Source organism: Nerophis ophidion, linkage group LG26, assembly GCF_033978795.1.
Source record: "Nerophis ophidion isolate RoL-2023_Sa linkage group LG26, RoL_Noph_v1.0, whole genome shotgun sequence".
NCBI lineage: Eukaryota > Metazoa > Chordata > Actinopteri > Syngnathiformes > Syngnathidae > Nerophis > Nerophis ophidion.
Window position 1 is genome coordinate 34,792,954 of NC_084636.1, and position 17,424 is coordinate 34,810,377.

General features: G+C 34.7%; 1 protein-coding gene across 6 annotated transcripts in view; it reads left to right on the forward strand.

Moving 5' to 3' along the window:
- The window catches only part of LOC133543556 (interleukin-12 receptor subunit beta-2-like), a 57,179-nt gene extending 41,417 nt beyond the window's left edge, over positions 1–15,762 (forward strand). For 2 of the 6 annotated variants that reach the window (XM_061888186.1, XM_061888188.1), the window contains 5 exons: positions 1,619–1,759; positions 4,097–4,181; positions 6,137–6,227; positions 9,208–9,632; positions 15,120–15,761. In XM_061888186.1, coding sequence (XP_061744170.1) covers positions 1,619–1,759; positions 4,097–4,181; positions 6,137–6,227; positions 9,208–9,588 — 698 coding nt within the window. In that variant the 3' untranslated portion in view covers positions 9,589–9,632; positions 15,120–15,761. Of the gene's footprint in view, positions 1–1,618; positions 1,760–4,096; positions 4,182–6,136; positions 6,228–9,207; positions 9,633–15,119 lie in introns of those variants that run through there. The other 4 variants (XM_061888189.1, XM_061888187.1, XR_009804403.1 and 1 more) reach the window with 4 other exon arrangements.
- The last annotated feature ends 1,662 nt before the right edge of the window (positions 15,763–17,424 follow it).

Genomic DNA, 17,424 nt, shown 5'->3' on the forward strand with positions numbered 1-17,424 from the left:
GAATAAAAGTGTGCCAATGCACGGATAGCAGGAAGCTAAAGTTAGCAAGGGTAGAGCTCACAAGTCCAAACAATAGCGCGAGCCGAGCGCGCGAAACGAGGAAGATCCAGGACACGTTGGGAAGACTATGTCTCCCGGCTGGCCTGGGAACGCCTCGGGATCCCCCGGGAAGAGCTAGACGAAGTGGCTGGGGAGAGGGAAGTCTGGGTTTACCTGCTTAGGCTGTTGCCCCCGCGACCCGACCTCGGATAAGCGGAAGAAGATGGATGGATGGATGGATATATATATTTATGTATGTATGTATATATAAATGTATATATATTTTTTTTTCATACATACACATATATATGTATATATATATGTGTATGTATATATATACACACACATATATCTTAAAAACTAAGCCTCACATTTGCATGTATCGCATATATTTGCATGTATTACATGTAATTCTGCGTGCATGTATTACATATATTTGCAAGCATTACATATATAAGTATGTATTATATATATATATATGTGCATGTATTGCATATATAATCAAAATCAATGTTATTATGAATTATTGACCTATCCAAGTTTCCGATTACTTCTCATCAAATATTCCACTAAGAAAAATATTTTTGGTGGAAGATTTAGCAAATTTGTTAAATAAATAATCCCAAAAATTTATATTTTGTTGTTTTCTTACTGTACCGAAACTGAACCGAACTGTGACCTCTGAACCGAGGTACGTACCGAACCAAAAATGTTGTGTACCGTTACACCCCTAATATATATATATATACATATATATATATATATATATTTATGTATGTACTGTATGTATGTATGTATATATAAATGTATATATATATTTTTTTCATATATGAAGTGAATTATATTTATATAGCGCTTTTCTCAAGTGACTCAAAGCGCTTTACATAGTGAAACCCAATATCTAAGTTACATTTAAACCAGTGTGGGTGGCACTGGGAGCAGGTGGGTAAAGTGTCTTGCCCAAGGACACAACGGCAGTAACTAGGATGGCACAAGCGGGAATCGAACCTGCAACCCTCAAGTTGCTGACACGGCCACTCTACCAACCGAGCTATGCCGCCCCACGTATATATGTATATATATATATATATATATATATATACACATATATCTTAAAAACTAAGCCTCACATTTGCATGTATCGCATATATTTGCATGTATTGCATGTAATTCTGCGTGCATGTATTACATACATTTGCAAGCATTACATATATAAGTATGTATTATATATATATATATATGTGCATGTATTGCATATAATTGCATGTATTACATTTATTTGCATGCATTAATTATATTTGCATGTGTTACATATATCTGTATATATTACATATCTTTGCATGTGTTACATATATGTGCATGTGTTACATAAATGTGCATGTATTGCATATAGTTTCATGTACAGTATTACATATATTTGCATGTGTAACATATAGTTGCATGTTTTACATGTAGTTGCATGTATTCCATATATTTGCATGTATTTGTATGTATTGCAGGTGTTTGCATGTATTGCATATATTTGCATCTATCACATGTATTTGCATATATTTGCATGGATAATTGTGGCTTGTTGCAGTGACCATGAGTGCGCCGGGGTCCAGAGAGACATGGCTGGACTGTCCTAATGGACTTGTCTTTGTCCAGATGTCCGCGTCCACGTCGGCTGGAGAAGGTCCGCGTGGGAACCTGGTCTCCTCTCAGCCTGTGGACCCTGCAGGTCTGCCACGCCCCTTTTTTACTATATTCATATTCTACTCGTCAATGATGAGTTATTGTCTTACAGTAGCCACGCCCCTTTTGACCATATTCTACTTGTAAAATGCTGAATTAAGTTGTAAATTAGCCACGCCCCTTTTTACCATATTCATATTATACGTGTCAATGATGAGGTATTGTCTTACAATAGCCACGCCCCTTTTTTTACCATAGTCATACATGAGTCAATGATTAATTAAGTCAAACAGTAGCCACGCCCCCTATTACAATATTCATATTCTACTAGTCAATGATGAATTATTGTCTTACAGTAGCCACGCCCCTTTGACCATATTCTACTTGTCAATGAATTATTAAGTTGTAAAGTAGCCACGCCTCTTTTACCGTGTTCATATTCTACTAGTTAATGATTAATTATTGTGTCATACAGTAGCTACGCCCCCTTTTACCATATTCATATTCTACTAGTTAATGATGAATTATTGTGTCATACAGTAACCACGCCCCGTTTTACCATATTCATATTCTACTAGTCAACACTAGTCAATGAGGAATTACTGTCTTACAGTAGCCACGCCCCTTTGACCATATTTTACTTGTCAATGATAAACTATTAAGTTGTACAATAGCCACGCCCCTTTTTACAATATTCATATTATACGAGTCAATGATTAATTAAATCAAACAGTAGCCACGCCCCCTTTGACCATATTCATATTCTGCTAGTCAATAATGATTTATTAAGTCATACAGTAATCACGCCCGCTTTGACCATATTCGACTTGTCAATTATGAATTATTAAGTTGTAGAGTAACCACGCCCCCTTTGACCATATTCTACTTGTCAATGATGAATTAAGTCTTACAGTAGCCACACCCCTTTGACCATATTCTACTTATCAATGATGAATTATTGAGTCATAAAGCAGCCACGCCCTTTTTTACCATATTCATATTCTATTAGTCAGAGATGAAATATTATGTCATACAGTAGCCACACCCCTTTGACCATATTCACGTTCTACTGATCAGTGATGAATTATTAAGTTGTATAGTAGCCACGCCCCTTTGACCATATTCTACTTGTCAATGATGACTTATTGAGTCATGAAGTAGCCACGCCCCTTTGACCATATTCTACTTGTCAATTATGATTTATTAAGTCATGCAGTAACCACGCCCCCTTTGACCAAATTCTACCAGTCAATGATGAATTGTTGTCGTACTGTTGCCACGCCCCCTTTGACCATATTCTACTTGTCAATGATGAATTGTTGTGTTGTACAGTAGCCACGCCCCCTTTGACCATATTCTACTTGTCAATGATGAATTGTTGTGTCGTACAGTAGCCACGCCCCCTTTGACCATATTCTACTTGTCAATGATGAATTGTTGTCGTACTTTTGCCACGCCCCCTTTGACCATATTCTACTTGTCAATGATGAATATTTCTGTTGTACAGTAGCCACGCCCCCTTTGACCATATTCTACTTGTCAATAATGAATTGTTGTGTCGTACAGTAGCCACGCCCCCTTTGACCAGATTCTACTTGTCAATGATGAATTGTTGTCGTACTGTTGCCACGCCCCCTTTGACCATATTCTACTTGTCAATGATGAATTGTTGTCGTACAGTAGCCACGCCCCCTTTGACCATATTCTACTTGTCAATGATCAATTGTTCTGTTGTACAGTAGCCACGCCCCCTTTGACCATATTCTACTTGTCAATGATGAATTGTTGTGTCGTACAGTAGCCACGCCCCCTTTGACCATATTCTACTTGTCAATGATGAATTGTTCTGTCGTACAGTAGCCACGCCCATTTTTACCAAATTCTACAAGTCAAGGATGAATTATTAAGTTGTACAGTAGCCACGCCCTCTTTGACCATATTCTACTTGGCAATGATGAATTGTTCTGTCGTACAGTAGCCACGCCCCCTTTGACCATATTCTACTTGTCAATGATGACTTATTGAGTCATGCAGTAGCCACGCCCCCTCTGACCAAATTCTATCAGTCAATGATGAATTATTAAGTTGTACAGTAGCCACGCCCCTTTTGACCCTGTTCTATTTGTCAATGATGAATTGTCCTGTCATACAGTAGCCACGCCCCCTTTGACCATATTCTACTTGTCAATGATGAATTGTTCTGTCATACAGTAGCCACGCCCCCTTTGAGCATATTCTACTTGTCAATGATGAATTGTTCTGTCATACAGTAGCCACGCCCCCTTTGAGCATCTTCTACTTGTCAATGATGAATTGTTGTGTCGAACAGTAGCCACGCCCTCTTCCAACGTGATCATATTGTAATGATTGTGTGTTTTGCCAGCTGGACTGAGCGTCCTGGTCTTCATGGTTGTGGTTTTCAGTGCCGTCGGGGTCCAGGTCTTCTGTTGGCGCTGTGTGAGACCCAGGTACTAGTGTCCCAAAACTTTTGTCTCTCCTCTGTTCCAACCACAAGTGTGTATTCTGTGTATTTTTAAATGTTGTGTATTTGATTTATTCTCTGCATTTTCTGTCATTAGTGTTTTTTGTCCATTTTGTGTATTTTTTCATTTTGTGTTTTTATATTTATTCGTTTTGATTTTTTCTTTGTATCTGTCTTGTGTATTTAGTGCACGTTGTGTATTTAGTGTATGATGTGTACTTAGTCTATGTTGTGTATTTAGTGCACGTTGTGTATTTAGTGTATGATGTGTACTTAGTCTATGTTGTGTATTTAGTCTATGTTGTGTCTTTAGTGTATGTTGTGTATTTAGTGTATGATGTGTACTTAGTCTATGTTGTGTACTTAGTCTATGTTGTGTATTTAGTCTATGTTGTGTATTTAGTCTATGTTGTGTATTTAGTCTATGTTGTGTATTTAATGTATAATGTGTATTTAGTCTATGTTGTGTATTTAGTGTATGATGTGTATTTAGTCTATGTTGTGTATTTAGTGTATGTTGTGTATTTAATGTATGATGTGTATTTAGTCTATGTTGTGTATTTAGTGTATGTTGTGTATTTAGTGTATGATGTGTATTTAGTCTATGTTGTGTATTTAGTGTATGTTGTGTATTTAATGTATGAAGTGTATTTAGTGTATGTTGTGTATTTAGTGTATGATGTGTATTTAGTCTATGTTGTGTATTTAGTGTATGTTGTGTATTTAATGTATGATGTGTATTTAGTCTATGTTGTGTATTTAGTGTATGATGTGTATTTAGTCTATGTTGTGTATTTAGTTTATGTTGTGTACTTAGTTTATGTTGTGTATTTAGTGTATGATGTGTATTTAGTCTATGTTGTGAATTTAGTGTATGATGTGTATTTAGTCTATGTTGTGTATTTAGTTTATGTTGTGTATTTTAGTCTATGTTGCATATTTAGTCCATGTTGTGTATTTTGTTGATGTTGTGAATTTAGTGCATGTTGTGTATTTAGTGCATGTTGTGTATTTAGTTGATGTTGGGTATTTAGTACATGTTGTGTATTTAGTGCATGTTGTGTATTTAGTGGATGTACTGTCTTTAGTGCATGTTGCGTCTTTAGTCTACGTTGTGTATTTTAGTCTATGTTGTGTATTTAGTATATTTTGTGTATTTTAGTCTATATTGTGTATTTAGTCTATGTTGCATATTTAGTCTATGTTGTGTATTTAATGTATGATGTGTATTTAGTCTATGTTGTGTATTTAGTTTATGTTGTGTATTTAGTCTATGTTGTGTATTTAGTGTATGATGTGTATTTAGTCTATGTGGTGTATTTAGTTTATGTTGTGTATTTTAGTCTATGTTGCATATTTAGTCCATGTTGTGTATTTTGTTGATGTTGTGAATTTAGTGCATGTTGTGTATTTAGTGCATGTTGGGTATTTAGTACATGTTGTGTATTTAGTGCATGTTGTGTATTTAGTGGATGTACTGTCTTTAGTGCATGTTGTGTCTTTAGTCTACGTTGTGTATTTTAGTCTATGTTGTGTATTTAGTATATTTTGTGTATTTTAGTCTATATTGTGTATTGAGTCTATGTTGCATATTTAGTCCATGTTGTGTATTTAGTTGATGTTGTGTATTTAGTGCATGTTTTGTATTTAGTTGATGTTGTGTATTTAGTGAATGTTGTGTATTTAGTCTGTTTTGTATTTAGTGCATGTTGTGTATTTAGTGCATGTTGTGTATTTAGTCTGTTTTGTATTAAGTGCATGTTGTGTATTTAATGCATGTTGTGTATTTAGTCTGTTTTGTATTTAGTGCATGCTGGGTATTTAGTGAATGTGCTGTCTTTAGTGCATGTTGCGTCTTTAGTCTACATTGTGTATTTAGTCTATGTTGTGTATTTAGTGCATGTTGTGTATTTAGTGTATGTTGTGTTTGTGTGTGATCAGGATCAAAGAGGAATGTCCATCCTGGGCTCCTGATTGGTTGAGTGGAAAGTTGCCCAAAGCCGAAAACAGCCGAGTCATAAAACTACTGCAGGTACTTTATAACTATTACTACTACGAGTACTTTTTAACAAATACTACTCCTGGTAATTTTTAACAATTATTACTACAGGTATTTCATAACAATTATTACTACAGGTACTTTATAACAATTATTACTACAGGTACTTTATAACAATTATTACTACAGGTACTTTATAACAATTACTACTACAGGTACTTCATAACAATTATTACTACAGGTACTTTATAACAATTACTACAACAGGTACTTTATAACAATTATTACTACAGGTACTTTATAACAATTACTACTACAGGTACTTTATAACAATTATTACTACAGGTACTTTATAACAATTATTACTACAGGTACTTTATAACAATTACTACTACAGGTACTTTATAACAATTATTACTACAGGTACTTTATAACAATTACTACTACAGGTACTTTATAACAATTATTACTACAGGTACTTCATAACAATTATTACTACAGGTACTTTATAACAATTATTACTACAGGTACTTTATAACAATTATTACTACAGGTACTTTATAACAATTACTACTACAGGTACTTCATAACAATTACTACAGGTACTTTATAACAATTACTACTGTGTACTTCTTTACAATTACTGCTGTGTCAACATATACTTCATTAGGTACCAACTTTATGGCACATATAACATAACGAAGAAGTAACATATGCAGTTTTTAGTATTACATGTCATGATTTATAATCCACTTTATTCATTATTAATAAAGTATATGACTAAATATTTTTAAAGGGGAAAATAATTAAATTGGAGAATATTTGTATTCAATGTTTTTATTTTTTGTGACAAGACCAATGATTGTAATAATAAAATAAACATAAAAATAATATGTATTTTAATACTCCATAAATATCTATATTAAATATATTTAATCATATATACAGTAAATATGTGTATATACTGTACACGTATATCATAATTGATACTCAGTGAATGTTGGTGTCCATGTGAGCGTGACCTGTATCATAATTGATACACAATGAATGTTTGTGTACAAGCGTGTCTTGTATCATAATTGATACACAATGAATGTTTGTGTACATGTGAATCATGACTTGTATCATAATTGATACACAATTATTTTGTGCATATGTATCATACTTGATACAACATTCATTGGGTATCATAATTGATACCCAATGAATGTTGGTGTCCATGTGAAGCACGACTTGTGTCATATTTGATACACAATGAAAGTACATGGAAAACAAGACTTGTATCACAATTGATACACAATAAATGTTTGTGTCCATATGAAGCATGACTTGTATCATAATTGGTACACAACAAATATGTGTGTACTTATGAAACATGACTTGTATCATAATTGATACACAAAGAAAGTTGTGTACATGTGAATCATGACTTGTATCATAATTGATACACAATTAATTTGTGCATATGTATCATACTTGATACAACATTCATTGGGTATCATAATTGATACACAATGAATGTTGGTGTCCATTTGAAGCAAGACTTGTATCATATTTGATACACAATTTGTGCATATGAATCATACTTTATACAACATTCATTGGGTATCATAATTGATACACAATGAATGTTGGTGTCCATGTGAAGCACGACTTGTGTCATATTTGATACACAATGAAAGTACATGGAAAACAAGACTTGTACCACAATTGATACACAATAAATATTTGTGTCCATATGAAGCATGACTTGTATCATAATTGATACACAACAAATATTTGTGTACTTATGAAACATGACTTGTATCATAATTGATACACAAAGAAAGTTGTGTACATGTGAATCATGACTTGTATCATAATTGATACACAATTTGTGCATATGTATCATACTTGATACAACATTCATTGGGTATAATAATTGATACCCAATGAATGTTGGTGTCCATGTGAAGCACGACTTGTGTCATAATTGATACACAATTAATTTGTGCATATGTATAATTGATACAACATTCATTGGGTATCATAATTGATACCCAATGAATGTTGGTGTCCATGTGAAGCACGACTTGTATCATATTTGATACACAATGAAAGTACATGGAAAACAAGACTTGTATCACAATTGATACACAATAAATGTTTGTGTCCATATGAAGCATGACTTGTATCATAATTGATACACAACAAATATGTGTGTACTTATGAAACATGACTTGTATCATAATTGATACACAAAGAAAGTTGTGTACATGTGAATCATGACTTGTATCATAATTGATACACAATTAATTTGTGCATATGTATCATACTTGATACAACATTCATTGGGTATCATAATTTATACCCAATGAATGTTGGTGTCCATGTGAAGCACGACTTGTGTCATAATTGATACACAATTAATTTGTGCATATGTATCATACTTGATACAACATTCATTGGGTATCATAATTGATACACAATGAATGTTTGTGTACATGTGAATCATGACTTGTATCATAATTGATACACAATTATTTTGTGCATATGTGTCATACTTGATACATCCATTGGGTATCATAATTGATACCCAATGAATGTTGGTGTCCAAGACTTGTATCATATTTGATACACAATGAAAGTAGACGGAAAACAAGACTTGTATCAGAATTGATACACAATAAATGTTTGGGTCCATATGAAGCATGACTTGTACTATAATTGATACACAACAAATATGTGTGTACTTATGAAACATGACTTGTATCATAATTGATACACAAAGAAAGTTGTGTACATGACTTGTGTCATAAATGATACACAATGCATGTTGTGTACATGTCAAGCATGACTTGTATCATAAAAGAGACAATTAATATTGTGTAGCATGACATGTATCATAATTGATACACAATGAATTTTGTGTACATTTGAAACATGACCTGTATCATAATTGACACACATTGAATATGCTGTATATGTGAAACATGACTTGTATCGTAATTGATACACAATGTTGTGTGTCCAGCTGGACCAGAGTGAGCTGTCCTTCTCCAGTCTTGACAAGGACCCGCCGCTGTCCCCCATCAGCTGTGTTTCCCAGGACGAGCTGCACCCCAGCGTCCATGACGAGGCGCCCACATTCACAGCCACAGCCGTGGCCACAATGGCAGACGGTTACGCACCTCAGCTGACGGCAGCCTCAGCTTCAGCAGGAAGGACAGTGACGGCGGAGGCGGAGGCGGAGGCGGAGGCGAGCGCAGGCTGGGAGACGCCAGAAGAGGACCAATGTCCCAGCGACTTGGCTTTGCTGGTCAACTTCCTGTCCTGTGCCGACTCGGGCCCCCCACATGGCGCCCTCTGGTGGCAACCTGAGCACGCAAGCCATGGTCGCTCGCAGGGACCCTGAACGCATCACAGACCTTGGCCCCGCCCCATTGGACGCACACCAAGGTGATTAACGACAATTCCTGTTCCCTTCTTGGATGTTACCTTCCCCAAACGCAATCGCACACTTAACACAAACACACAACTTTACAAACACGTGTGGTATTACACATACTAGTTTGTAAAGTTGTGTGTGGAAGACACACAACTTTACAAACTAGTATCTGGAAGACACTCAACTTAACAAACTAGTGTGTGGAAGACACACAACTTTACAAACTGGTGTGGGGAGGACACACAACTTTACAAACTAGTGTGTGGAAGACACACAACTTTACAAACTAGTATCTGGAAGACACACAACTTTACAAACTAGTGTGTGGAAGACACACAACTTTACAAACTAGTATCTGGAAGACACACAACTTTACAAACTAGTGTGGGTAGGACACACAACTTTACAAACTAGTGTGTGGAAGACACTCAACTTCACAAACTAGTGTGTGGAAGACACACAACTTTACAAACTAGTATCTGGAACACACTCAACTTTACAAACTAGTGTGGGGAGGACACACAACTTTACAAACTAGTGTGGGGAGGACACACAACTTTACAAACTAGTATCTGGAAGACACACAACTTTACAAACTAGTATCTGGAAGACACTCAACTTTACAAACTAGTGTATGGAAGACACACAACTTTACAAACTAGTATCTGGAAGACACACAACTTTACAAACTAGTGTGGGGAGGACACACAACTTTACAAACTAGTGTGGGGAGGACACACAACTTTACAAACTATTGTGTGGAAGACACTCAACTTCACAAACTAGTGTGTGGAAGACACAACTTTACAAACTAGTATCTGGAAGACACACACCTTTAAAAATTAGTGTGTGGAAGACACAACTTTACAAAACAGTGTGTGGAAGATGCACAACTTTACAAACTAGTGTATGAAAGACACAATGTTACAAACTAGTGTGTGGAAGAAACAAACCTTTACCAACTTGTGGAAGACACACGACTTTGCAAATTAGTGTGTGGAAGACACACAACTTTACCAACTAGTGTGTGGAAGACACACGACTTTACAAATTAGTGTGTGGAAGACATACAACTTTACAAACTAGTGTGTGGAAGACACAACCTTAAAAACTAGTGTGTGGAAGACACACAACTTCACAATTTAGTTTGTGGAAGACACCTCTTCACAAACTTTTGTGGGGAGGACACACAACTTTACAAACTAGTGTGTGGAAGACACACAACTTTACAAACTAGTATCTGGAAGACACACAACTTTACAAACTAGTGTGGGGAGGACACACAACTTTACAAACTATTGTGTGGAAGACACTCAACTTCACAAACTAGTGTGTGGAAGACACACAACTTTACAAACTAGTATCTGGAAGACACACAACTTTAAAAACTACTGTCTGGAAGATACACAACTTTACAAACTAGTGTGTGGAAGACACACAACTTTACAAAATAGTGTGTGGAAGATGCACAACTTTGCAAACTAGTGTATGAAAGACACAACGTTGCAAACTAATGTGTGTGAAACACACAAGTTTACAAACTAATGTGTGGAAAACCACACAAGTTTACAAACTAATGTGTGGAAAACACACAACTTTACAAACTAGTGTGTGGAAGACACACAACTTTACCAACTAGTGTGTGGAAGACACACAACTTTACCAACTAGTGTGTGGAAGACACACAACTTTACAAATGAGTGTGTGGAAGACACACGACTTTACAAATTAGTGTGTGGAAGACACACAACTTTACAAACTAGTGTGTGGAAGACACAACCTTACAAACTAGTGTGTGGAAGACACACAACTTTACAATTTAGTTTGTAGAAGACACCTCTTTACAAACTTTTGTGAGGAAGACACACAACTTTACAAACTAATGTGAAAGTTGTCTCTAGCAAATACACCTTTGTACAAAGTAGTGTGTAACAAATACACATTTGTACAAAGTAGTGTGTAACAAATACACATTTCTACTAAGTAGTGTGAAACAAATATGCAGTTGTGCAAAGTAGTGTGCAACAAATACACATTTGTACAAAGTAGTGTTTAACAAATACAAGTTTGTACAACACACACATTTTTGCAAAGTAGTGCAAATACATTTTTGTACAAAACAGTGTGTAACAAATACACAGTTGTACAAAAATAGTAGGTAACAAATACGCATTTGTACAAAGTAGTGTGTAACAAACACTTATTGTACGAAGTACTGTGTAAAAAATACACATTTGTACGAAGTTGTGTGTAACAAATACACGTTTGTATAGTATGTAACAAATACACAATTGTACAAAGTAGTGTGTAACAAATACAAGCGTGTTCATAGTAGTGTGTAACAAATGTGTACAAAGTAGTGTGTAACAAGTACACATTTGTACAAAGTAGTGTGTAATAAGTACAGAAGTACATATTTGTACAAAGTTACATGTAACAAATGTGCATTGTACAAAGTAGTGTGTAACAAATGCACAGTTGTACAAAGTAGTGTGTAACAAATACACATGTGTCCAAAGTAGTGTGTAACAAATACAAATGTGTACAAAGTAGTGTGAAACTAATATGCAGTTGTACAAAGTAGTGTGCAACAAATACACAGTTGTACAAAGTAGTGTGCAACAAATACACAGTTGTACAAAGTAGTGTGCAACAAATACACAGTTGTACAAAGTAGTGTGCAACAAATACACAGTTGTACAAAGTAGTGTGCAACAAATACACAGTTGTACAAAGTAGTGTGCAACAAATACACAGTTGTACAAAGTAGTGTGCAACAAATACATAGTTGTACAAAGTAGTGTGCAACAAATACACAGTTGTACAATGTAGTGTGCAACAAATACACAGTTGTACAAAGTATTGTGTAACAAATACACAGTTGTACAAAGTAGTGTGCAACAAAGACACAGTTGTACAAAGTAGTGTGAAACAAAGACACAGTTGTACAAAGTAGTGTGTAACAAATACACAGTTGTACAAAGTAGTGTGTAACAAATACACAGTTGTACAAAGTAGTGCGTAACAAATACACAGTTGTACAAAGTAGTGTGTAACAAATACACAGTTGTACAAAGTAGTGTGTAACAAATACACAGTTGTACAAAGTAGTGTGTAACAAATACACATTTCTACTAAGTAGTGTGAAACAAATATGCAGTTGTTCAAAGTAATGTGCGGCAAATATGAAGTTGTACAAAGTAGTGTGTAACAAATACACAGTTGTACAAAGTAGTGTGTAACAAATACACAGTTGTTCAAAGTAATGTGCGGCAAATATGAAGTTGTACAAAGTAGTGTGTAACAAATACACAGTTGTACAAAGTAGTGTGTAACAAATACACAGTTGTTCAAAGTAATGTGTAGCAAATATGAAGTTGTACAAAGTAGTGTGTAACAAATACACAGTTGTACAAAGTAGTGTGTAACAAATATGTAGTTGTGCAAAGAAGTGTGTAACGAAATATGTAGTTGTACAAAGTAGTGTGTAACGAAATATGTAGTTGTACAAAGTAGTGTGTAACAAATACACAGTTGTACAAAGTAGTGTGTAACAAATACACAGTTGTACAAAGTAGTGTGTAACAAATACACAGTTGTACAAAGTAGTGTGTAACAAATATGTAGTTGTGCAAAGAAGTGTGTAACGAAATATGTAGTTGTACAAAGTAGTGTGTAACGAAATATGTAGTTATACAAAGTAGTGTGTAACAAATACACAGTTGTACAAAGTAGTGTGTAACAAATATGTAGTTGTGCAAAGAAGTGTGTAACAAATACATAGTTGTACAAAGTAGTGTGTAACAAATATGTAGTTGTGCAAAGAAGTGTGTAACGAAATATGTAGTTGTACAAAGTAGTGTGTAACAAATACACAGTTGTACAAAGTAGTGTGTAACAAATACACAGTTGTGCAAAGTATTGTGTAACAAATACACAGTTGTACAAAGTAGTGTGTAGCAAATACACAGTTGTACAAAGTAGTGTGTAGCAAATATGTAGTTGTGCAAAGAAGTGTGTAACGAAATATGTAGTTGTACAAAGTAGTGTGTAGCAAATATGTAGTTGTGCAAAGAAGTGTGTAACGAAATATGTAGTTGTACAAAGTAGTGTGTAACAAATACACAGTTGTACAAAGTAGTGTGTAGCAAATACAGTTGTACAAAGTAGTGTGTAACAAATACACAGTTGTGCAAAGTAGTGTGTAACAAATACACAGTTGTACAAAGTAGTGTGTAGCAAATACACAGTTGTACAAAGTAGTGTGTAGCAAATATGTAGTTGTGCAAAGAAGTGTGTAACGAAATATGTAGTTGTACAAAGTAGTGTGTAACAAATACACAGTTGTACAAAGTAGTGTGTAGCAAATACAGTTGTACAAAGTAGTGTGTAACAAATACACAGTTGTACAAAGTAGTGTGTAGCAAATACACAGTTGTACAAAGTAGTGTGTAACAAATATGTAGTTCTACAAAGTAGTGTGTAACAAATACACAGTTGTACAAAGTAGTGTGTAACAAATACACAGTTGTACAAAGTAGTGTGTAACAAATATGTAGTTCTACAAAGTAGTGTGTAACAAATACACAGTTGTACAAAGTAGTGTGTAACAAATACACAGTTGTACAAAGTAGTGTGTAACAAATACACAGTTGTACAAAGTAGTGTGTAACATACACACAGTTGTACAAAGTAGTGTGTAGCAAATACACAGTTGTACAAAGTAGTGTGTAACAAATACACAGTTGTGCAAAGTAGTGTGTAACAAATATGTAGTTGTACAAAGTAGTGTGTAACAAATACACAGTTGTACAAAGTAGTGTGTAGCAAATACACAGTTGTTTAAAGTAGTGTGTAACAAATACACAGTTGTACAAAGTAGTGTGTAACAAATACACAGTTGTACAAAGTAGTGTGTAACAAATACACAGTTGTACAAAGTAGTGTGTAACAAATACACAGTTGTACAAAGTAGTGTGTAACAAATACACAGTTGTACAAAGTAGTGTGTAACAAATACACAGTTGTACAAAGTAGTGTGCAACATATACACAGTTGTACAAAGTAGTGTGTAACAAATACACAGTTGTACAAAGTAGTGTGTAACAAATACACAACATGTAACCAAGGCCCCCCAACTAAGTTACTGTCATAATTGGTAAACAATGTGTGAACATTACTCTCGATTCTTTAAAAAAAGTCTGTTTTTTACGCAGTAGTACTAAGTACTCATTGTACAATATTCTACTAAACCATTTTGACATCAAAGTGTGTTTCATTGACAAATATTCAGTCAAGGTCTTGTAGTAAAACCTGCCTGTGTTCCCCACAGTATTTGATAAGTTGAGTAGAATATTGCAGGAAAGAACAACCTCCAGTAGGAGAGTAGTATTACGTGTACATGAGGGAGTACACAGTACTCTGAAGTACTTCAAATCAGCCAAGCAGTGAAAGAAAAGTCAGTTAGCGACTTCCTGTCATGTCCTCCACTTCCTCAGCCTGGTGTCACTTCTCACCGTGCAGATGCCACACAGGGGAAGAACCTCAACACCCCCTCAGTTCTCACAGCCCCCTCATGGCTCATCTCCAGCCCTCTTCTTCTGACGCCATGAGTTGAGGTTGGAAATGACGTTTGTACGAGAAGGCATGAGGTCAGACCATGACGGATGATGGGGATTGTCCCATGCATGAGATGAAATGATAAAACATGATGTTTATGGCAGAATATCACTTTTATATTGACTATCTCCTACATGAGATAAAATGATAAAACATGCTGTTTATGGGAGAATATCACAATGATATTGACTATCTCATACATGAGATGATATGATAAAACATGCTGTTTATGGGAGAATATCACAATGATATTAACTATCTCATACATGAGATGAGATGATAAAACATGCTGTTTATGGGACAATATCACTTTGATATTGACTATCTCATACATGAGATGATGAAACATGATGATTATGGGACAATATCACATTGATATTGACTATCTCATACATGAGATGATAAAACATGATGTTTATGGGACAATATCACAATGATATTGACTATCTCATACATGAGATGAGATGATAAAACATGATGTTTATGGCAGAATATCACAATCATATTGACTGTCTCCTACATGAGATGAGATGATAAAACATGATGTTTATGGGACAATATCACTATGATATTGACTATCTCATACCTGAGATGATATGATAAAACATGCTGTTTATGGGAGAATATCACAATGATATTGACTATCTCATACATGAGATGAGATGATAAAACATGATGTTTATGGCAGAATATCACAATCATATTGACTGTCTCCTACATGAGATGAGATGATAAAACATGATGTTTATGGGACAATATCACTATGATATTGACTATCTCATACCTGAGATGATATGATAAAACATGCTGTTTATGGGAGAATATCACAATGATATTGACTATCTCATACATGAGATGAGATGATAAAACATGCTGTTTATGGGACAATGTCACTTTGATATTGACTATCTCATACATGAGATGAGATGATAAAACATGCTGTTTATGGGACAATATCACAATGATATTGACTATCTCATACATGAGATGAGATGATAAAACATAATGTTTATGGGGGAATATCACAATGATATTGACTATCTCATACATGAGATGAGATGATAAAACATGATGTTTATGGCAGAATATCACAATCATATTGACTGTCTCCTACATGAGATGAGATGATAAAACATGATGTTTATGGGACAATATCACTTTGATATTGACTATCTCATACAGGAGATGAGATGATAAAACATGCTGTTTATGGGAGAATATCACAATGATATTGACTATCTCATACATGAGATGAGATGATAAAACATGCTGTTTATGGGACAATATCACAATGATATTGACTATCTCATACATGAGATGAGATGATAAAACATGCTGTTTATGGGGGAATATCACAATGATATTGACTATCACATACATGAGATAATATGATAAAACATGCTGTTTATGGGACAATATCACAATGATATTGACTATCTCATACATGAGATGAGATGATGAAACCTGACCTTTATGGGAGAATATCACAATGATATTGACTATCACATACATGAGATAAGATGATAAAACATGCTGTTTATGGGACAATATCACATTGATATTGACTATCTCATACATGAGATAAGATGATAAAACATGCTGTTTATGGGACAATATCACTTTGAAATTGACTATGTCATACATGAGATGAGATGATAAAATATGTTTGTTAAAGAATATCGCTATAATATTGACTATCTCATACATGAGATGAAATGATAAAACATGCTGTTTATGGGACAATATCACTTTGATATTGACTATCTCATACATGAGATGAGATGATAAAACATGCTGTTTATGGGAGAATGTCAACATGATATTGACTATCTCATACATGAGATGAGATGATAAAACATGCTGTTTATAGGAGAATATCACAATGATATTGACTATCTCCTACATGAGATGATAAAACATGCTGTTTATGGGAGAATATCACAATGATATTGACTATCTCATACATGAGATGAGATGATAAAACATGCTGTTTATGGGAGAATATCACAATGATATTGACTATCTCATACATGAGATGAGATGATAAAACATGCTGTTTATGGGACAATATCACTTTGATATTGACTATCTCATACATGAGATGAGATGATAAAACATGCTGTTTATGGGAGAATGTCAACATGATATTGACTATCTCATACATGAGATGAGATGATAAAACAT